General features: G+C 33.9%; 2 protein-coding genes across 4 annotated transcripts in view; one reads left to right on the forward strand and one right to left on the reverse strand.

The window, feature by feature from the left end:
* Positions 1–18882, reverse strand: part of LOC117123375 (high affinity cAMP-specific and IBMX-insensitive 3',5'-cyclic phosphodiesterase 8B-like) — a 56168-nt gene extending 37286 nt beyond the window's left edge. Inside the window, exons 1-3 of one of the 3 annotated variants that reach the window (XM_033269267.1) lie at positions 18730–18882; positions 15952–16328; positions 62–118 (exon numbers count right to left, since the gene is read on the reverse strand). In XM_033269267.1, the coding sequence (XP_033125158.1) occupies positions 62–118; positions 15952–16188 (294 nt within the window). In that variant the 5' untranslated portion in view covers positions 16189–16328; positions 18730–18882. Of the gene's footprint in view, positions 1–61; positions 119–2289; positions 2424–7899; positions 7926–15951; positions 16329–18729 lie in introns of those variants that run through there. The other 2 variants (XM_033269271.1, XM_033269270.1) reach the window with 2 other exon arrangements.
* Positions 18883–23727: 4845 nt separating this feature from the next.
* Positions 23728–24035, forward strand: part of LOC117123376 (survival motor neuron protein 1-like) — a 10520-nt gene continuing 10212 nt past the window's right edge. The window contains exon 1 of the mRNA XM_033269272.1: positions 23728–23879. Within this exon, the coding sequence (XP_033125163.1) occupies positions 23730–23879 (150 nt within the window). The 5' untranslated portion in view covers positions 23728–23729. The remainder of the gene's footprint in view (positions 23880–24035) is intronic.

A 24035-nucleotide genomic window follows, 5' to 3' on the forward strand; every position in this document is an offset into this window, starting at 1 on the left:
AATAATAAAATCATGAGATTCTACATTATGATACCCATGATACCCATGTGAAAATACGCACCTGCATCTGTGGCTGGATTAGCTTCATTGGCCCAAAATCAACCTCATTCATTTCTCCCTGAAAGTAATTGTAAAAGGATGTCAATATTTTGTATTGCACTCAGTAGTATAGTATTTGCATTATAAAGTCCAAATATTATTGCTGAGGTTTACATGACTGTAAATGTACTAACATATCAAAAAGGCTTAAATTATCATTTTGATTAATCAGAAAATCTATTGGAAACTAAATACAATATATTTTAATTACTTACAGTACTTTGTATTAAGTATCTTTCAGCTAGAATATTACAACAAGAAAATATATTCATCACCGAGTGAAAGATGCATATGTTAAAAAACTTAACAAAACCATTAACTTGACGAGTAATCAATTTCAGGATTTTTGTTGTCTCTGAATATGCAAAATCTGATTTGTTTTGATTTAGTCTCTCTTCCTAAGTTGATAACTTCACTCTATCTGAACCTTATAAATGAGCAAATCAATATTTCAATATAATTCTAATTATTTTTCCAGATTTACTACATACATTAGAGCTTTGGAAGACAAACATCTCTTTTGAAAATGTTTTGTAATAGAAAATGTTCAAAGTCTGATTGCGTACGTTTTTCAAAGTGATAATATATATTTTTCTTAATAATAAAATTAGATTTGTTGTATTTATTTATTGACATTTCAATCTTTTCAATTTCTGCTATAATAGTCGCGCTATTAATTCAGTTTCAATGAACTACCACCGACGTTCGCCAGTCCTTAAAATGAGCGTACACGTTTACGAAATAAAAAAAAGTGTGTTGCAAGCCAGCAATTTACTTGACACCGCAAAGCTAGATTTTCGCGAAGTGCATTACGTAAGCAACACAATTCAGCGATCTAAAAACTGCAAAAAAAACATGACAGAAAGGTCCATAAAGTATACAGACGTTTTAATGAGAAATAAAACAGTATTTTGTTAAATGGGAGAATGCTAGTGAAAATCATTTGGTTTTTATCAAAGGTAAATTTAGCTAGGGCCTAGTAGTCTACTATTGCGATAGACCACTCTGCTGCACTGTCAGTTGGTTCGTCTATATATCAATGGCAGAGGACAGCTAGGCTAGGTAGTGGAAACTGACACCTGATCTATAGTAGTTTACGAATTTGTCAATTTTTTTTACGAATACCCCTTGGTACTAGAGGTTCATAAATTACAGTAGACGTTATTAAACAAGCCTTTCCACCGTGTGACGTCGACGGCCTCGTAGCTAGCTGGCTGTTTATCTGGCTCTAACTTGGCATCAAACGCAACTAGGGAAAATCGTATCATATTTCAAGATTTAGATAAGTGGCTTAACTTTGACGTGAACCAGGCTATTAACTTGCATTTCAGTCTCCGGAGGGAAATGTAATGGTACTCAACCAGGAACCTATAGATCTAGATGGTTCAGTGCACAGGGAACATTTTCATTTCAAAATTTTGATTAGCAATGTTTGCTAATCAAATTGAAAATTGAGTAGCAATATCGCATGTTTGTATAGCATTTTTTCCCCAAAAATTATCATCGAACTATTATGATTTTACAACATTCAAGATCCATGCAGGCTTCCAAAAAGAAATTCATTCAAGAAAAGCCCATAATGAAGAAGTCCCACTACTTTAGATGATGAAGATGAACACAACATTGCAATTTACATTAGTGAAGATTTTTTTAAACAATAGAGTAAATTTACATTTTAATTTCAATATTCTTTGTTTTGTATGTATACAATATTAATTATTGAAGTATCAATGGATGCTGTTTATTTGGAATAATCTATGTGAACATAGAGAGAGAACTTCCTTCTCTATGATGTGAACAATAAACTTAATAAAGTACATAGTGATGTTACAAAAATACAATCGTTATTTTTTACCACCACGAATAATGGGGATGAGTTGACTGGGCCACGGTCGTCTGGGGATGAGTTAACATTGATAACAATGATAGGACAATAATGTTATCAACAGAACAAAAATGTCCTGATTATATTGTAAAGGAAAATTAAGGTTGAGTTGATCAAGTCAAAAGTTCATATTAGGCCTACTTTACTTGGCCGTGGTCAACCGACACCGAGGAATGTAACTTGATTCACTAGGCCTAGGCCTATTTTTGTGTGGCAGACTTGCTTGACAATGACAGAATCAATCATTAATCGGCACAACATTACAGCAGATTACAGCTCTCTTGAAACCAGCAATATGTACTTAACTGATTTAAAACCATTAATGCTAAAAAGAATCTTGCATGTTTGTTCTATTTAAGTACAGTATTTATAAACGAGAGTCAGGCCTAGCACTACCCTATCTAATCGTCATCTTGTTTATAATGCTGACAGGTTCCCAGTTGTTAAGCTTCACTGCGCACCATTTCAAAACATCAACACACCATATACCACGAGGTTGGTTTGAGCGTGAATCGAATGCGGCGGCGGGCGGAAGGCCGTTCAAAGAGAAGAGCCTGTCGGAGTGTTCTTTGATTTTCTTCCGACAAAGCACTGACGCGGGTGGAAAAATAACTGATAATTTTCACAGCAAGTTGTAACCTAGCAACAAAGTTTCCTGGTCTGAGCGTAGAGCAAATTGCTCTGATTGAGGAATACCAGGGGTAAGTGAGATGTAATTTCACTTATCCCTGGGAATACAGAACGATTCATAATGGTAGACACGGTTGTGGGTTATTGTGTTTATTTTCACGGGCAGCATCTTTCCCACTATGTGACGTCTCAAGAATTGATTGCTCCCCCGAATTGCTCCATTGAGTTATTAAATCCAGAGAAATAACGTTTTATTTTTCTCCACCCACAGTTCAAATAAAATCACTTTTACTAAATAATTTTTTTCGTTTTAAAACATTTATTTCGTCATTTGAGAAGTTTACAAACTTCCGATATTTGACCAAGCCTCCACCATAGGGGAATTATCAACAAGTTTAATTACGATTGAACATGCGCAATGTATCTACTCCGCCGAGACTCGAGGAGACGAAAACAAATCGGAGATTTTGTGACATGTGTTCGCACGTTGTAAACGAGGTCATTGCCTTTGAGCTCGAGTGAGAGTGTTATCAGAATGATACGTTGAAGCATGGTTGAAAAACAATACAAACACAATAAGAACTATTTTATTGAAAACAAATGACAACTAAAACGTGTAAGTTATAAAACATTCGGAGGCCTACGTCTGGCTAGGCCTAGGGCCTAGTGTGAAAAACAACATGCAGAGATGAAGCTTTTCTTGGTTCGCAATGTTGTGCGACGCGGTTTGGTAATTGCGTAGCAATTGTTAATTATTGTGTAGCTATTTGCGATGCGATACTGGCGAAAATGTTCCCTGGTGCACTCACAGCTGTTATAGGGAAAAACATTAATTAATTAATAATTTTAATTTTTTTTTTTTTATTATTAACATGGATATGAAATGAAACTGAGAAAAGATTGAGAAATTTAAAATATTAAAATATGGTATTTGAATATTTACAGTAAGTAAATATTTAAAAAGGTTTTTATATTACCAAGATATAATCATGTACAATGGTTTTGGGTAATCCATAAAAACATGCTGTTGGAAATGGTTAACAGTTTGTGTACGCATGATCTCAAAAAGACAATAATTTTATTTCATATCATATGGTTAATGGGTATGATAATGGAGACATTGCATGATAAATGATAAAATCAATACACTGAGGCCAATAATGTTGAATTACGAAACTGATGATCAATAGGCTGCCATAAATATGTTTTGATGATATTAATGATGATGATGGTAATGATGATGGATGATGATGATGATGATGACAATGATATTTATCATATTGATGCTGATATCATATTGATGCTATGAGGATGATTATGATTATGTCAATAAAGATGACACTGACAATGGTATTTATGATGATTATATTTGAGATAAGGAACACATTATAATAATTATATTCATGACAATGATGTTGGCCAACAAACGGTAAATAGACCTTCTATTACTACAACAATAATACAATTTAACAATAATTTAAATGTTAGAATTGGTTTGTAGGCCTACTTGTTAATACAGAGAGCACATTGTATAATACCTACTACCTGTATAATCAGCAAATAAAATTAATTCAACTTGCATTTTGATAGGTCTTTTGAAGGTAATCTCCAGTATACTCTATACAGTGTCTGTTCTTAAAGTATTGAAATCTGGCCTAACAGTTACCAAGCCAACCAGTTATTCCCTCCCAAGAGGTTGTACGTTCCAAGGTCAGATTGAAACTTGAAGATTCGTTAGAAATTATGCAGTCTTCATTCTTTTTTTCAAATCTTGAAATTAATCTTTTCCACTGACCTTTAAAAACAGGCAAGATACAGTAATACACTACTGTATCCCTGATAAACTATATTTATTTCATTCGTTTTCATTTGGTGAAATGATGACGGTAAAAGCGTTTATAATATGGTGAATGCATTTAATGGATTGTTAATTATTAATTCTTATGTTGAACCATAGTACACACTGATTAGCATTTGACTACATCTTTTCTTTTTTTGCCCATGCTCAGTGTTATTTTACTTAGAAAATTATTGGGGAAAATCTGTATTACAGAACACTCTTAGCAGAGTATTCTGTGTTCCTGATGGAACTTCAGAGGTTTTTCTAGTTTTTAAAATAAAACCTCCTTGGCATTTGAAATTTCATCTTTGCTATAATTTTTTCATTCTTATTTTTAAAGCAATTTCAGCCTAAGTGTTCTTTATAACTTCTTTCTTATAATAAAAGAAACATAACTGAAACATAGATATGCTCTTCACAATATTCAAGATAAATTGCAAGCTACAACTGGTTTCGTTTCTTTTTCTTCTAAAATTCATGGTTTAACACTCACTAAATTAATGACTAATGGGACAGATTTAGTGATCTTTCTGAAAATGGGTTTCTCGGGAGCTCATTATTACAGTGAATTTCAATACTGTACCAAAGTACAGACAAGCGTTATTATTAGGCCAAAGTCAAGGGATCTGTGCGAGTATGGAAAAGAGAATGACACATATTCATAGCGTTTTAAAGGCTTAAACCACATATTATATAAATAGGGCACTGGAATAGCCATCATAATGAAAATTTGTTTGAGACGTTGAGGCGATTTCATCAAGGAAGTTCTAGTTATTGAGTATTATATAATTTCTTTGCCTAATCCACCTCTGTCCATATTATAAAGTTTTGTTTTGTGACAATTTCCATCTCTTTGAGGTAAAAACATAAACATGCTCAACTTTCTGTTCAAGCCTCCCTTCAGTTTATTTCTTTTATTGTGATTTGCCAAATGATAATGGCACTAGATATAAATCCCTGGTATCACTATTTTGTAAAAAATTTGTATGATTTGCTTCGATATATGGGTACGATGATGTCATATCACAACCATATCATCATGTCACATTGAACCACTTGATCACGGGGACTGAGCAGTGTTCATATACAAAGAAAATGCTTCATGTTTTATCAAAATGTATGTTGCAGTGTTGTCTAAGATGGATTTTATTATATTCAGGTGTTTGTCACAGAGCACCCACATAATGGTATTCAGATTGTCTTTGTATTGTATTGGCTCGAATCCTGATTGGGAAATACATTTGAAAACACTAAATATCATCGAAAGTACAGATATACTGTATCATTATATCACTTTTCAGTATGAAAATATTGGGAAAATTGTGATAAACCTTTTACTTCATTTTCATTTCAATTTGACCAAACCCGTTTGAATACATTTCAGAAATGCAGTACAGTATGGCAAGTTTTAATAAAGGCAAATATGATACATAATAAACAACTGATGTTTGTCCTAAACTGGCACTGGTTAAGGTATATTTGGCCTATCATTGATCTTTGGCCTTCAACAACTGCTCATTGGCCTATTTGCTCAATCATAACAGTTATATTTGCTATAAATAAAAAAGCTACTCATCAACCATTACGGTGTGCTTGTATTATTCTGATAATTCCTTATGTTGTATGCTATACCCATGACATTTTATGTAAACTGTTACAATAGCAAACAGTTAAAAATAAATATTTTTGTAACAATATTAGATTACACAACATTTAATAATAGTGAATACAAGTTATAATGTAGGCTTCTGTAAAGTAAACAATACAAGTATTCAATTTTATTCTACAAATCTTAGCTTAGCACAAACAGGAACCTATAGGAACCAATTAGATGGTTTTCACAGAAACTAGCAATTGAGATGTTTAGATCACAACAGATTCTGTATTAAATTACACCATTTAATAGTGAACGTAATTTACTATTAAATATTTGTTGGAGTTGTCTAAAGCCTGGTTCTCACGAGAGCCCTAGTATCCGGATCTGGAGCTAACCGTTAGCACCTGTGTGAGAACGCCCAATCGGTTAGCGCTAATCGTTAGCAGTATCCGGATACCGCTAACGGTTAGCAAGCGCTATCGGTTAGCAAGTTGAGCGGTGTCTATCATCAACCAATCACATGTACGCATTTACAATTTCCAGTTTCTTATTGGCCAGTGATTCGATCATCATATTTTTGGTATCCGGATCAGGATTTTCTCATATGGACGCACTGCACCTAACGGTTAGCAGGATCCGGATCCTGCTAACCGTTAGCTGCCGTGTGAGTGGTTAAGGCTAGGTCACCGCAACCTATAGCCATAATATTGGTGCTGGTTCGAACAGCACACTTGCCTATGGTTCTGGAGGTGGAACAAGTTTTCTCGGATAAAGACTATATACTGTAGGTCCAGTGTACACTTGGCTCATGTGTACTTTAAAGAACTCAATAGAGCTTTTGAGATGAGTAAGGGGTTACCCCGGTGTACTGGTCCATACATCCCCTGTTGTGGACAGACGAGAGTAGCTGGTACCGGTTTACCAGGTAGCTCAGACATGAAGAGAACCTTAGGGGAGAAGAAAGTTACTATGTGAGCTTTGAGACTCTGTATAAAGCACTATAAATCCAACTACTATATCATTATTATTATCATTGTTAATTCGTTAATTGTTAACTAATTTTTTTTACATTATATTTCTTGTCTATGTTTTCTTTAGGATGAACCACCCACGCAGTTGTGTGACAAATAAATTTAATATTAAAGATATTGTATAATGTAGGCTAATGTAAAGTAAACAGTATCAAGTATTACATTTCATTTTACAAATCTTAGCTTAGCACAAACATTATTGCTGATGTGAATGCAATAGGAACCAATTAGATGTTTTTTCAATATTTTAACTGGCAACTGGAATGATGTATCTCAACACAATAACTTAGTGCACAATCTTCACTCATCACAAAAAACCGATATCTACTATCAAAACTAGTATGGGTCATGGGACCATCCATAATTTTCAAAACTTTCAAAGGAGTACAAAACATCTTTAGGGGGAAGGGGTATTAAAACTGTAAGTATGAGTTCTTTTTAAGAAAAAGATAAAATGATGGTCTCAAAATGACACAAATCAACATTATATTCTGTACTATTTAGAGGATCACAGAAAAGAATATGTTTTTTACTCTTATTAAATTATGGATGACTCCCCTCTCCCCATATTTTAAGCCCCTCCCTCTGTTGGACTCTTCAGATCCAAAATGCAGAAAAAATACTGGTGTACAGTAGCCCCTGGGCCCCATCCCACTGGCTACCATCAGAAATATATGGACCCCTGTCATATATACTCAACCTCCCCCTCCCCATCAAAAAATTATCTAGCAGCATTGGAAATAATTACGAAGCAAAAGAGCTGTAAGCAAACTGACAAATTGGAAATAATTCCTAAATCTTATGATACAATACTTACTGTACTTTGAAGCTTCACTGGAGCAAAATATTAAATAATCTAGCCTGACAATATTCTGACCTGATAACTGTACCTGGGCTTACAGATAAGCTCCATGATCATACTGCTACAGTCAACAACAGAGGACAATTAGTCACCATTAAACTAACAACTAAAAAGAGATGATACATGATAAAATAATAATATCGCATTAGTAAAATGCATTCCGGTGTAAAGCAAGTCATGGCCTGTGTTAGTACTGATAAAATGACCAAATTTGAGTAAAGATGGTCCCCTTCAAGAACAGCGTAGTAAAATTATTTGTTTGGTTTTAAATGGGTTAATTGATAAATCAAGAATTCACAGTGAATTTTGAATGAAATTGTTTTAGTACAGTCAGAAATTTCCACCCCTGTACCACATGTAGCATTTGTTAACTATCTGTGGACTATAAACCGAGGCACAGGACAACTAAATCCCACATACTGCAGTAGGATATATTAGCTAAATTACTTACCTATGCATCCTACCTGACCCATAACCATACAAACACTGTTTACGAACAATATATTTTGCATCAAAAAATAACTACTCGTATTAAAGCCAGGCTCCGGAGGGAAAAACATTTTGATATGTTAACTGATATTTCTAAAACACAAAAAGCACATTTGACGAAAAACTCGGAAGCCGTTAATGAGATGCAAATTTTTGAATATTTAAAAACTGGGGGAAAAAGGGGCGTACTGTAACCACTCATTTTTCCTCTAGTTTTTAAAATATTCAAAAATCTGTATCTCATTAACCACTTCCATGTTTTTCTTCGAATATGCTTTTTGTGTTTTAGAAAAATCAGTTGTATATCAAAGAATTTTTTTTTCCTCCTGAGCGGCACCTGACTTTAAGCATCTAGTTTTAGGCACAGTGACAACAACACGTGTATAGTACCAAGGAGGTATTTAATTTCCTCTTAACCTATTGACCTTCCTCGTTAAGGACCAAATTTTTGCAAATTTTCCAATCACTGATAGAGGATAGCTTTGTATCCATCCTCATACCAAAATTATTATAAAAATTTCTGTAGCTGTCAAATGGTTTGGATACATACGTAATTAAAACTACTTTATGGCTCGATTCATTCAATTCAATTCAATTCAAATAAACATTTATTTCATCACACAATATGATATAAAACAAATGATAAACATTAAACAACCGAATTTCATAAAAAAAGAAGACTTGTATGATAGAGGGCACAGCTCAAAAAGTATACGCCAAATGACAAAAAGAAAAACCATTTATCAACAGGCACTTGTAGCGAGCGACCCATATAATTACGAAAGCATAAATTTCATTGAAATAAATTCATAAACGAAACAAGTACAAAACACAGATACAACACAGAGCAGATGGGAGAAGTGGAGAAATGATTAAGCAAAAATTTGTCAATATTATAATAAGGGTATTAGAAAAATAAACTTTGATTTTGATTTGATTTAAACATATTTAGATAAGAGATATTTCTTGACCTTAAAAGAGAAAATTTTCCTGGAAGGGGCCGATATAATTTCAAGGAGGAGTTCATTAAAAAGTTTGGAACCACTATATTGAATATTGTGTTTGGGTAGAGGAAGGTGAAGGTTGTCATAATTCTGGTGTTATAAGGATGTAAATCTGAGTTTTTAAAGAGTTTTCGTACGCGTTGATCATTCTGTAGTATGATGCAGCCTGTGATTATACGATCGTAGCTTTTATAGTGATATTTCCCATGCCAAAGATAACGATAAAACAAACGCTAAAACGAAATTTATTCGGCGATTTTCTTATGTAAAACATTTGTTTTATACTACACTATTAAATTAATACAAGTGCGACCATTCTTTCACCAGCAATATATTGATTTAATAGAGAAATTAAACAAAATCAATTTGTAGGTGACGATGCAAGGTTGAGCGTTCGGAAAAATCGTAGTTTATAGGCCTAGGTATTAAAAAATTGCCGAGGCTGCCGACCTCGGAGGATTTAAGGTCGGCAAATTTTTTCAGACCTAATTTTTTCCAAATTTCATGGGCTGAATACTACGCAGTATGTTCTGCTTCGATTTATAATTTACGTTTACTATCACAGCGTAACATATTATCTATGCAGTAGAATAAGACCCTTATATGTTCTGTTCTTCCATTTATGTAAATGAGAAATAACATCTACAATTTGGAATTATTCATTAACCCATTGACCCCTAGATTTTTTTTAATGATTTTGAATTTTTTTCCAGTGTCAGAAATATGGTTAAATATAATTTTTTCTGAAGGAATAATACAATAATGATTGATACCAATTGAAAGATAATTAAAAAATGCTTCTAAATAACTTATTATTTAGTATTGTGAATTTATGAAAAAAATAAAAAAAATAAATTATTTCCAGTTATTGTTTTATTTTATAAATATTTTTTGATGAATAATTTTAAAACTAAATTATTGAATCCTGAGTCTGTAGTCAGAATAAAAACACATCTCCACATCAGCACAAATTATTCCTTTACAAAATAAATCTAAATTTGAATTTATTGACGAAGAACTTTGGAAGATAAAAATAATATAAAATTTTACATTGAAGGGGGCCTAGGCCCAGTATGTATTTTGAAAATATATTTATAATATGAAAGTGTCAGAATAGTTATTTACTGAAAATAAAGTGTGTTTTTAGGAGATTTTATTCACCACCAGTATTGACGCCCACGCCTTGATCAAGGCGATCATGTTACAAAAACAACGATCAAATTACAAATTGCTAATTACCCTAAACTCAGAAATTAATTATATATAGAATAAGAAATATTTTCTATAAATGTTTTTTGATATTTTCTCACATATTTTTTTAACTTACATGCACACTAATCCACGCATACGATTTTTAAATAATTATTAATTAATTGCATAATTAATCACGATCGTCCCTGGTGACCTCGGCCCGCATTAATGCGGGCCTAGGGGTTTATGGGTTAAATAAATTTCCCACAATATGTGCGAGGAGGCATCAGTAATGAAAAATTGTTTTGCTTTTTAACAATTAATTTACAAGATCAATTGTGTGACAAAGTAGAAATTTTCTTATTTTCTTGGAATGAAATGGAAACAAAAAATTGATACAAATAAACAGATACAAATATTAACAAAGTCACAACAAAAACTTACTCTAGTAATACAGATTTGATTTTTTTTTTATATATGCCAACACTATTAAAAAATATACAGGGGTGTCACTTTGAAAGTATATTGCCGGTGGAACTTAGGCAATAGGCGGAGGAACTTGTCGCGAAGCGTCATTTGAGGGGATTTAGCCCCGAGCAGTGGTGGGTTTGGTAGGGGTGTCCTTCCATACTGAAGAAAAAAATGAAAAATTATAACCACACTGTAAAATGCCATTTTACAGTGTTTGATAGTTGGATTGTTATGTTAAATATTATTACCAAGGGCAATAAAATGAATATTAGGCCATCACTTTTAAGGAGGTCGTCTAGGCCATCATTGTTAAGGAGCGTGAGCAAATACTGCTCCTCCAAACACCTTTATGCTTTCAGGAGAGCAATTAACTGTGCTCCCTGATTTACCAGGGAAATAAACAAATGACAAATGTTGTAGTAGTATTTTGAAACGTCGTCCATCAAAAAAAAAAAAAAATCACATTTTGCATTAAACTAAAGCTAGCTAGCCTACCGCATTCCGGTGTATAACCTTCAAATTTTCACGCAATTTTAGACCCCAAAATTTCGGGTGCGGCCTAGGCTATACACCGTCATCTCAAAAAAAAATATTCAGATCGCGAACCGCAGGGACAAAAATTGCCTCACTTTTTGGCATTACAAGTGACTGATATTTCAAGTACTGTTTCGTACAGTAAAGTAGGCCCTACGTGTTGTTTTGCTCTATAGCATATCAAATGTAATTATCAATAAAATTGATGCTTTTATATTGACATGTATTTTCGGTCTTGTGTACTTTTTTCTAAAGACAACACATTTTCGTCATCATGATGACCTTTCCTGAGGGCAGAGACCGTGCCTCTGAAACCCAGTCTGCCAATTGGTTAAATTTTTTTTCGGGGATGCAGTGGTGGCGTGCGAACACATGCTTCGATTGGGATGACGTCAGATCGCCCAAACATAGTGGGTGACACAGGAACAAGCTCAGTGTAAGACGACGAAGATTTAATTAAACAGATTTATTTAAACAAATAAAAAAACCCTAATGGTTTTTTTTTAGAGATAAATATAAATAAACCTAACAAATTTAAATTTTCATTTCCTCCATAATCAAAGTTGACGGAAGCATTTGTTGGTTGGTACGGCGCGAGAGCCCCCAATAACCTCAGCCCACCATGGTTGGGGCTGAGGTTAGAAAAATTTGTAACATTTACACATCTAGATGCTCGGAAATAGCACTCCAATTTTTAAAACGCCAGGCTACTGAAAAGAATCACCCATAGAAACATTATTTGAGTTTTTTTTCTGGTGGTAAATTTAACTTTATTCCTTTTGTTTGACATACTGAATGTTATTTTAATCAATTTATTATAATCTCCATGGCATGGCACGACAGTTCGTTTTCATGGCATCTGGTAGACATATGCTTGTTGTTTTGTTTATTTATTTATTTAACTTTCATTATACTGGATGGCACGCTCAATGCAAAGGCACTGGTTTTCGTTGTGGTCCAGTTACATAACATAAAATACAAACATTGAAAAATTGAAAAGAAAAATTTAGGAAATTTAAACAAAGGACTTAATTACAAAAAAGATGACTTAATTACAAAAATAGAGGACTTAATTACAAAATTAGAGGACAGACCAATTAATTCAGAGCATTTTTAAATGTGTATTGGTTAAAATTCTGGAAATCCCTAGTTATATTGCTAGGTAGTTGGTTCCACTTTATGGATGCACGGTAATGAAAAGTTTTTGACATATGTTCCATTGTGGAACTACAAGATGATTATTTGTCTGGCTTCTAGTGTTTTTATCATTTTCAAGGAAAACAAACATATTAATTAGGTAGAAGGGAGCAAGTCCTTGAAGGCATTTAAAAGTTAAAAATAATAATTGGTCTCTCCATCTATTTTTCAGAGTTTGCCAGTTCAACAAAATTAAAATATCATTAATTGGTGTTCTAATATCACATGAAAGTAATATTCTTCCTAAAGGTGTTTAACAGAACTTGTAATCTATTAGATAATTGGATGGAACAGTTTGACCATATACAAGAACAATAATCAAATAAAGGTAAAAAAAATAGTTTTAGCTATTACATCTTAAGAATAAATTGAGGTACAAAATATCTGATATGACGAATGACACCAATCCTTTTAGAAACTTTAGAAGATAAGCTTTCAATGTGTTTGTTCCATGTAAGCTGCGGGTCAAAAGTAACACCCAAGTATTTTAAAAAATCAACTCTGTCAATGGACTCATTATTATAGCTATAGCTCACAGTAGCCTTATTACATTTTGAAATATTCTGTGTTGTTCCAAAAATCATAAATTTAGTCTTTTTAATATTTAGTGTCAGGTGATTTTCATTAACCAATTAACTATTTTGTCAAGATTATGATTTAATTCATTCTGAAGTATTATTGGGTCGGATGAACTACACAGCGGAGTAGTGTCATCGGCGTACATAACAGATTTACATGAAACACTGTTTGGGAGAGAATTCACATAAATTATAAAAAGTAGTTGTCCCAATATGGAACCTTGCGGGATACCAATACAAACATTTTTACAATCAGACTTATCAGAATTAATACAAACAACTTGTGACCGATTTCTTAAATATGAATTAAACCACTCTAAGGCAATATCACTAATACCATATTTTCTGAGTTTATCAATTAAAATTACGTGATTGACTGTGTCAAAGGCCTTTTCAGGTCAAAAGAAAAAGGGCGGCAGTTACATTACCTTTGTCAGTGTTTTTGAGAATATAATCAGTGACATCAAGCAAAGTGGTATGAGTAGAGTGGTTTTTCTTAAACCCAGACTGAGATTCATTTAGGATATTATTTTCAGTAATGTAGCTATATAATTGATTATGAATTGCCCGTTCAAGGATCTTAGATATCATAGGTAACACAAAGATTGGCCTATAATTATTTGGGTCACTCTTATCACCATCTTTAAAAATGGGGGTGGCTTTTGCACATTTCCATTCATCAGGAAATGAAGATGTTGATAATGATAGATTGAAAATATAAGATAGAGAATCACAAATTATAGGTGCAGCAAGTTTGAGTCAGTTTACAATCAATTCCATGAAGACCTTTAGATTCACTGGAAGAAAATTTACAAATTTCATCGAAAACAAACTCTTTTGTGATAAAATCAAATTCAAACTTATCTAAAATGTTATATGATCAATTCGTGAATCATTATTCTCGTATACAGGGAAGTTAGAAGAAAGATTTATTCCAACTGAAGTACAGTGGCTATTGACAATAGCAGTTTCTTTATCATTTGTTGTGTATCCGTCCTTAGTAAAAACTTTGTTGATCTTTTGATTATTTTTAGGAATAAATTTATGTATGGTGTCCCAAAGCTTCTTTAGATTTTTAGCATTATTCTTAATCGAGTCAGTTATTCTTTTTCTTTTAAGATTTCGATTTAGTATAACTTTGTTCCTTAGTGATTTGGCTTTCTCCCAGTCTTTAGGATCATTTGTTTTATGTGCTCTGGAGTAATAGTAATCTCTGTCTTTTGTTAATCTAAAATAATCATTTGTAAAGCACTTAGAAATTGAACCTTTTACTTTTTTAGTTTTTAATGGTGCATTGAGATCACAGACATGATTAAACAGTTGTTTGCACAGAGCCCATGCTTGATTTACATTCAACAAACTCTTTTATCTGATCCCAGTTTGTATCTTTAAGATTGTTTATAAAGGTATGTTTATTGAAATTTCTAAAGGATCTGGATTGAATAACCTTTGGTGGGACCTTGACTCTTTGTTTTTTATGTACAATATAGACAAAAGACAGTGGTCACTTAAGCCTAAACTATGTACACCTGAATTAGATAATATGTCTTGATTTGTCACAAATATAAGATCGATAATAGTTCTAGTTGTATCAGTTAATCGAGTGTAATCATTGATTATTTGAGTTAAATTTGACTTTTTACATAGATCATTAATTTTTTTGGAGTTAGTTTTATTAGTAATATCAAGATTCATATCACCCAAGATAAAAACATCTTTGTACAGAGATGTAGCATGTTGAAAAATATTGCTAAGTTAACTGATCGTCTGGTTTAAGAAGTTGATTTTTGTGTTTGGACCAAATAATACGTTCAGAATAAGGAGAGATTAAGATTTTCGGAATACATGTATTATTTTAAGTAGTATAATAACTATGTTTTAAAAAACGAAATTGCTGAAGAAATATCGTTTTAGCATTATCACTTAGCACGGGAACGAGTTTAGTGTGTCATGTGCAGCCAATGATCAGAATGTTTGCTTCAAAACTGCCCATGCATGTCCATACGCATGCCCAAAACGATTTATGTATCTGTAATTATCCACATGACCTCGACAGTTAGCGAGGTGATATCTCCACTGCTCGAGATAACTTAAGAAGAACCGAGTCCAGCCTAGGCCTAGCCTAGATGGAGATTAAGTTTGTTTACAGACATATATAAAAATTTGCTTTCGCCTTTTTGGCGAACGATGCAAATTTTTCTTCGCCAAACAGTATCTGAATTTGCCATTGGCGAATGGCTAGAGTGAGCGTAGATTTTAATAAAGCAGATTTGTTTTAATATGAAAACAAACTATTTAAATATTTTTTTTTTGAAATTTATTTTGTTTGTGAATTTTTTTTATTAAATAGTAAGTAGATATTGTTTGTATTATCTCAATCATACTTTACTTTGAAAATCAATGCACCAGTAAACAACCCAAGAATATTTTGGCTTTAGCAAAATTTAAAAAAGCCACCCACCCTCCTAATTTTTCCAGACTAGATGTCTCATAAACTAATAATATTTTTTATATGGCCGAATCTTATTATTGTACTACTGTACCTTCATATTTGCTGATGACTGGCTTGTTTGAGTCTCGGCTTCTAAAGTTCCTCTCCTATCTTTACAAAATTGGAACATATGGCTTGTATCTGATTTTTCACTTGCCCCTGTTGAGGTATTGATAGTAACTTGATTTTTTTGGTTAAGTCTAGATGGTTTGGGCGAGTTTGACTCTTCTGATTCTCGACAGTAAACTACTCCACTTTGTGAAACAGTAATACTAGGTGCACAGCCCATGGTCTCACGTTAAAAGGCAGGCTAGGCCTGGCTTCATTACTCCTGTCTGCATGTTTTCTTTAACCAATCCTCTATGTGAACCATGTCTAATCAATTCCGAGTAAAATATCATACGCTCTTAATCTCGTAGGTAAATGAATCTGAAATTAAATAGCAGAAATATCCAAAGGTCAGAACACAAAGAATTTGCATTAATTGTAGTTTATTCATATTTTTATAAGTAGCATGCCAAGAGAAAAAAAGCAGTTGGTGATATTATCTAATTGTACATGGCGATGTGAAAACAGAGGGGGTGGGGTTAGCCCTGCAGCAATCTACTAGAAATGCATAGTTTAACTCCAGGTACCAAGTACAGCAACCTTGTTGTTAATGATTCAGACTGAGTTAACAATGCATTATTTTACTTGCACACACTGAGCCTAATCAATTCATATTCCAAACAGCAAAAACCTAATAAATATTTTTAAAATCACTAACAATTTTCTGAAAGAAAAATATGATCTAAATAATTGTATTGATACGTATATTTTACAATAACGAAAAATTGTTGTCAATATCATCGAAAAATATGTTATCACTCGACAAGTTTATGTTCCAAATTTCAAAACAATGATTGATATATTTTGTTTATACAACACAAGTCTGAATATATTTCTAGTATTTCAAGAAAAAAACTAAATAAAATTTCAATTCTAAAAAATCATAAAAAACTTGATTTAATTTTTTCGTATATCTGTTCCATAGTAGAAAATATAGGTTGCCAACCCATCGTTTAAGCCTTGACCTCTTTCTTAAAGATCAGTTACATACATTGACCTTTAAACTAAATTCAATACCTAACCACCCTCAACCCTATTCTAATTTAACCCTGAACTGGATTCAGGCAATCAGTATATTAAAGAGCCTGTGGTCATACTGTAATAGGGAAACAGAAGCACTCATTCATTGAATCCAAAAAAAAATAATAAACAATGTTCTTCAAAAAGAAAACCCCCGGCCTAATACACTTTTATTTATAAGATTCAATAAAATATCGCCCAGACTCAGTGTTATTTTTTGCCTATGTAAGATGCTCAGGGCGAAGAAAGTCATTGGTCGAGTTCCTAGTCCACATTTCAAGCGCCCTGAGCATCTTACATTAGATTAACATGTGCGCTATATAAAACTACACTATCATTATTATTATTATTATTATTAATATGGTAGCTAAACGAACTTACATGTAAATTTTTTTTTTTATTTGTTTATTCCCCGACAAAAACTCGTCTCAAAGGATGTACTGGGTTCTTTATAGTTTCCTTAAACTATTTGTGTTAACTTTTCATCACAATAATAATAATAATAATAATAATAATAATAATAATAATAATAATAATAATAATAATAATAATAATAATTTCAATGAGACTAATGAGACTAAAAATAAGTTGCGTTCTGTTATAACAAATGCTCCTTTGGATAGCCTCATGATGCTTGGAATACATCGTGATAGATGAAGCAACTTCGACCTTGACAGTGTGGTTGACAGATTTCATGAAAAATTTACAAAATATAGAATTTCACTTGCAAGAATGAGGATTTGAAAATATATTTAGATGGTTTCATTGCATACTCTTTGTTTCTTGTTTTATTCAAAATGTTTTGGTTTTGAAAGCTGATTCCGACATTAGAAAACATATGAAGTCATGTTATAGTAACTCTATGCCTATCAAATAAGTAATAAAAATTCGCCATAATTTGTGAAGTATCTGTGGCTTCCAGGGGGCCTCGCCCCCAGTGACAGACTGTTTTGTTGATAAGAAGAACACATATTTTTTTCAATAAAGCCAAATAAAAAAAATTCTTAGTTTCTCTAGCACATCTACTTTATCTGCCTCACCAATTTTTTTTTTTTTTTAATGCTATGTGCTACTGTTGGTGGCAGACTGATAAGATAGCCACTGATTGGTTTGTGTGTGCCTCATTGGGTTGTATTTTCCATTAAATATATAAATTAAATAGATTTTTATTTCAATTTCATAAGCCATTCATCATAGAAATAATAAGCCTACAGTAATACAAAGAATTACCAAGGCTTGGGCTTAAGCTAGCCTAGGTCTCCTTCCTTCCTACCATCTGACATGGCAACATAGTAATAAATTGTGCTTGCTGCACGACCTGGTATAAATCAATTTTGATAAGAAGTAAACAAAAGAAAAGCTACCGGTTACGTAGGCCAAGGTTAATGGAAGTATACCACCAAAAATCGCATATGAATTGAACAACTGTAGTATATAGATAAGAAATCCACGAGAGAAATCTAAAAGCATAATATATAGTGCTAGGCCTAGGCCGCAGTTGACAACAAACGGGTGTGCCTCGATGAACAGGACTCATCATTGAATCTCTATCGTTCTCTGCATGGAGACTGCGATGTCCACATCGAGTGAGGTACTTTGATTTAGCCTATTCTTCAATATAAAATACGGACACGTCCTCAATACAGATCGTATAAAATTGTGAATTAAATTCAATTTCAATGTGAGCAATTGTAAAACTTACTTTGCTGTGAAATTAATGTTCAAAAGTTATCATCATTGATACCCAATGCCTAGCTCCTGTTTAGTTAGCATCACCACCAAGTCTATTTCCCAAATCCCAGAGGCTTATTGCTGAATATGTGTGGACTCACTTAGCAGCAATACGCAACATGTAGCCAATCAGCGTGGGAATAATGCCTCATGTGATAAGACTGACATACAACTTGCAGTGTTCTCGCGCATCAAATTTCTTTCATCATCATGGTAACATCTGAGAAACAGAATGGTATACGTTTTAAGATTGAGATTCGAAATCATTTATGCTATTATTTAGAAGATTTGCCCACAGTATTATTATGATTACGATAAATGATTAGGGTTATGATAATGTTTGTGATGATTATTTTCTTTTATTGTGATTATGGTTATGATGAGATTGTGATTATAGATCATGATGATACGATTATATTACGATTATTACCAACTCGGCAAAAACAACATAATTAAATTTAAAACAAGAAGACATACCGGTACAGTATATACAGTAAATAACCTATCATGTGGAAATTTGTTGATACATACCGTACTCGCGCAAATAACTTAAAATATTTTCGCGCTTTTTGAGGGGCGCTTATTCAAAGAGGGCGCGTATTCAAGTGGGGAATGGGGCGCTTATGAAAACAGAGTGGAAATTGAGGTGGGGGGGTGGGGTGCGTTTATGGAAATATATGGGTTTAGGGAAATATATGGGTTATAAGAGCAGATGAAATTAGTGGTGGTGGTGGTGGTAAGTTTGTTGGCAATCTACCGATTGAGATTGCAGGATTATTGCAGCGATTATTCGCGCGAGTACAGTATCCTCTTTTGCATACGTTATGAATAAATATATGCCTATGTTTTCTACTTGAATTGTTATTAATCAGTAGTGGCGCCGCTGATATTAAAATAGTTATAACTTGCACGAAATTTCCTTTATTTTATTTTCTATATGAGAGTCAATGGGAAGTGCAAAAAAGGAAAATCAGAAGAATAAAAAGAACACTGGTAGCAATACAGTATAATTGTAGTGTAGGTTGTTCAGTAAGCCTGTGTATTGATGAATACAAGTGGTGGTTTGTCATACCACAAAAGAGAAAAAAAAAACCTCGGAACACAAGGCACAAAATAATGACCACTGACCAGTCTGCGGCTTGAATAGAAAAACTTAAATATCGCTCATTAACAACTAAACTGATTCTAAGTAAAAAGAACAGCTGCTTATAAATAAGTATCCATTCAATTCAATTCTTTATTATCGAACTTGGGGAAATTTCAAAACAAAACAGACTGCAATCAAACAATGAACATTATTGAGACAAACCACCTCAAGGTTGTTAGACTGTCTGAATTGTGATTGGTGTCAGTGTGTCAGAAGTCTGTCTTAAACTTGGATTTAAAGTAAGCCCTCTCTAAAATCAAGCTCAGATGTGGTTTGAGTTTTGTGCAGGAATACTGATAGACTCCTGGCAAACACAGTAAAACCCATATTATAAGGGTTCGAACACATTTGTCCCCTGAATAGGGGCGTCCTAAAGGTGGATCTTTACTTTAGCTGTATTATTTTTTTGTAGATTCAATGGATTTTCCATCCTTTTTCTTCTATGTGATTAATTAATTACTGTATTAATTAATTAATTTATTTATTTATTTATCTATCCATCCATCCATCCATCCATCCATCCATCCATCCATCCATCCATCCATCCATCCATCCATCCATCCATCCATCCATCCATCCATCCATCCATCCATCCATCCATCCATCCATCCATCCATCCATCCATCCATCCATCCATCCATCCATCCATCCATCCATCCATCCATCCATCCATCCATCCATCCATCCATCCATCCATCCATCCATCTATCTATCTATCTATCTATCTATCTATCTATCTATCTATCTATCTATCTATCTATCTATCTATCTATCTATCTATCTATTTATTTATTTATTTATTTATTTATTAACTTGGCGTCATCGCCCGGGAATTGATGAACAGGTTTTTAAAACACAATATGCAACGTCAGCAGTGGCGTCATAACGACGAGTCACGGGACCCGGGTGAGCAAGTGTTGGGGCCGCATTCATTTTAGTAATCGATTACGAGGGTCACGAAAGTCGCAGAAGGGTCCCTTTATGAATGCGGACACATTCTAAAGCTTTACAAAGGTGGGATGACCTCCTAAAGCATTCTTGCTTACCATTGCGGGAGTACCGGTACCGGATGCCGTGCCGATTTCCGGCAGACTCCGGTGACTTTGAGGAGACCCGGGGACCGCTGGAGTTGGGAGGGATCGATGATTAAGTAAGGGGGAGCTAACTCTAAAATAGGTAATACTGTATAAGGTTACTTTTGTCCGGGCATCCCCATGATACGCCACTGGTAACAATTTACAGTAATTGAACAAGTTATGAGAAATCGCTATCGTTGATGGCAGTATGTTCTATCTACTTTGTCTGAAAACATGTTTAGAGCTCTGGCATACAGAGAACCCCTATATGAGGACACTTTTGGGGATCAAAAAATTGTCCCCTTAATAGGGTGTCCCCTGAATAATGGTATGTACCTCTTAAGGGGACACTAACCAAAGATGCGAAATTGTTCTCTTAATAATTCGGGTTTTGGCACATTCATACAATCAGGACACGGTTCTTTATAATTTTATTTCAGTTGACCAAGAACGAGTTACAATATAAATTTTAAAAATTGTAACAATAATTTGCAATGCAAATACAATACATTTATGAGGAAATCAAAATGAATGTAATTAAAACAATAAAATCTGTATATTGTTCTAATCCAATGCTATGGCAGATACAGCATCATGGAACTTCATTTATATTACGGTATTATGACCCGTACGTATATACTAGTGTTTAATATTATCAACATACATAGGATTACTGTTTTTTCTAATTTCAAAATATTATAGTTAGTCAATTGAATTTTATATAGCCATTATTAAACAATAATTATACAGCCTTTGACACGGACATGTCTATCTATTTCGATTTAGTGATATCAGAAGTTCACAAACTCCAGTTACGTTGACGCAATCCCGCAATGACGTCATAATAATCTGCGGCGGATTCAAGTGTTGCCGAGCCAAACCTAAATTTTTCAAAATTATTTTTTTAATTGGAAAAAACAAAAAAATTAAAGGATAATTAGAATTTAGGTCTGAGAGTGAAATTTCCGGCAACCTAGAGGTGTCACAATCATAAATTTTCTTTCCTCAGCCACAACCATGGTGGGGCTGAGGTGATATACGGTACTTTCCCAAATTGTGCAAGTCCCTCCCTGTCCCTGTCCCCCTCTATTTTGCTTTCCTGGAGCCGCCAATGATAATGATAAATTAAGTAAATCACCTTTATGTTTGTGAAATCAAAATGCTAACTAATGTTTTGTGTGCTCACTATCTCCCTAGTCCTGTTTGATCGTAAATTAGACTGTAAAATTATTCGACTCACAATAGTGTAGTCGTAATATTACTTACACAAAAGCGAAATTCAAAAAGGGGAGAAAAGCAAAAACCTCTTGATTGATTTTAAAAGTACTGTACATGCGAAAAGACTAAATTAATGATTGTCTTAAGTTTATCTTATTTGTTTTTCATGGTTCGAATTTTGAATACGTCACGGGCTAAAATTAGTAGATAATAAATCATTATTTTTATGAATGTTAGCTTGCACGAAATATATAAGCGGACATAATTATGACTAAAAGGATAATTTAAAAAACTTTTTATGATGAGTATTTCAGTGGCAGATTCAAGGGGTCCAGCCGCCCCACCATCCATATTTTTTTTTCGAAGTGGAGAAAAATGAAAATTATATTCAAATTCAGTGCCATTTCTGACCAACCAGAGGTGCATAACCATGGTGGGGCTGAGGTGGTCTACGCTCTCCATCTGTAAAAGTCCCTCTCTGGGCCCGGCTCTATTTCAAATTACAGGATCCGCCACTGGATATTTTGAAAATTTCGTATGGAAATAGGCCTAAATGTTAATTGCATTGCTTAAAATCAATTAAAAGGCTATAGGCGCCAGAGCTTCCGGGGGCTTCGCCCCTGGTTCCCAACCAAAGCTTGGGCTGGGCCCAAGGCTTTATTTTTCATTTCGTCCCCCCTCCCCCCAACTTTCAACCACGGATCGACGCCCTTGGTCTAGAGTCATTATGAATATGATATAGGCCTATCATGTTAAAATATACTTTTTTTTAATGTTCCATTAATATAATAATTACATCTCGATACACCAGGCTTTATTTGTATCGCGATTTAGTCAGCAAACTGTCCCAGTATAAGCAGAGAGATGTAAAAATACATCTCCCTGGAGATGTAATAATACACCTCTCTGGTGTATGGATTCATGGATTTGACATTTATTTTAAAAGACGCAAAAACGTACCAATTTGAAGTGAATAAATTTATGTTTTAGCTATTGCTTTGCATCTCTTTACATGTTTCTGATGCAACTTCTAAAAGAAAAGAAAAAAAAAAACATTTAAATTATAAGCTCTTCAACGCCACCAGCAGGAGTTTGAAATGAGGCTCTCCAAATGCCATGCCCTACAGGGGAGATCCATCCTGGTACGAAGTCTGGACAATATACAGAGTGAAATCTTCTTTTAACCTAGCACCTTAATTACTTTGATTGATTTCTGCTATATAGTAAGGTAATTTTCTGATACAAAAATTGTTTAAAAAAAAATATATATACATATATATAGAAGGGGCATATGATTACGCACCCTCCCCTTCCCCTCTAAATCGCCATCGCTCCGCTCCCCTTCGGGGGTTTGGACATCCCTGCCATCTGTCCGACTTGGACCACAAGCACCAGCAAGCACAGTTTTACCCACATTTCTCGAGTGATCACCGTATAACAATGTTCAGGTTATGGACGTCCCCCATCTATTTTTTTCCTGTACAGTAATTTTGACCTTGACCATTGTAACGCATATAAAACGCGTTTAACATGAATTTATCGGAGAGACGCAGTCACGCACTACACTGCTGCTGCATGCAAAGATCGATGCACCACGAGAGAGCTACAACAATGGCTGAATTCTCCGGTGATGTGCAGCAGGTAGATGTTATGTTCCGTGTGGATTCGCAGCAAATACCGGTAATTTTCATAATATGTTCTGTATAGAAATGTTCTCTGCTTTAGAGCAGGCATAGCCCTACCGTATTTGTGTGTAATCGTTCCGTGTATGTGCGATTCTTTTAAATTGTTAGTATTTATGAAGCCTAGTGTAGGTAGGTCTGGCCTAGGATAGGG

The sequence above is a fragment of the Anneissia japonica genome, unplaced genomic scaffold, assembly GCF_011630105.1.
Source record: "Anneissia japonica isolate Jap-2015-1 unplaced genomic scaffold, ASM1163010v1 scaffold287579_len849171_cov184, whole genome shotgun sequence".
NCBI lineage: Eukaryota > Metazoa > Echinodermata > Crinoidea > Comatulida > Comatulidae > Anneissia > Anneissia japonica.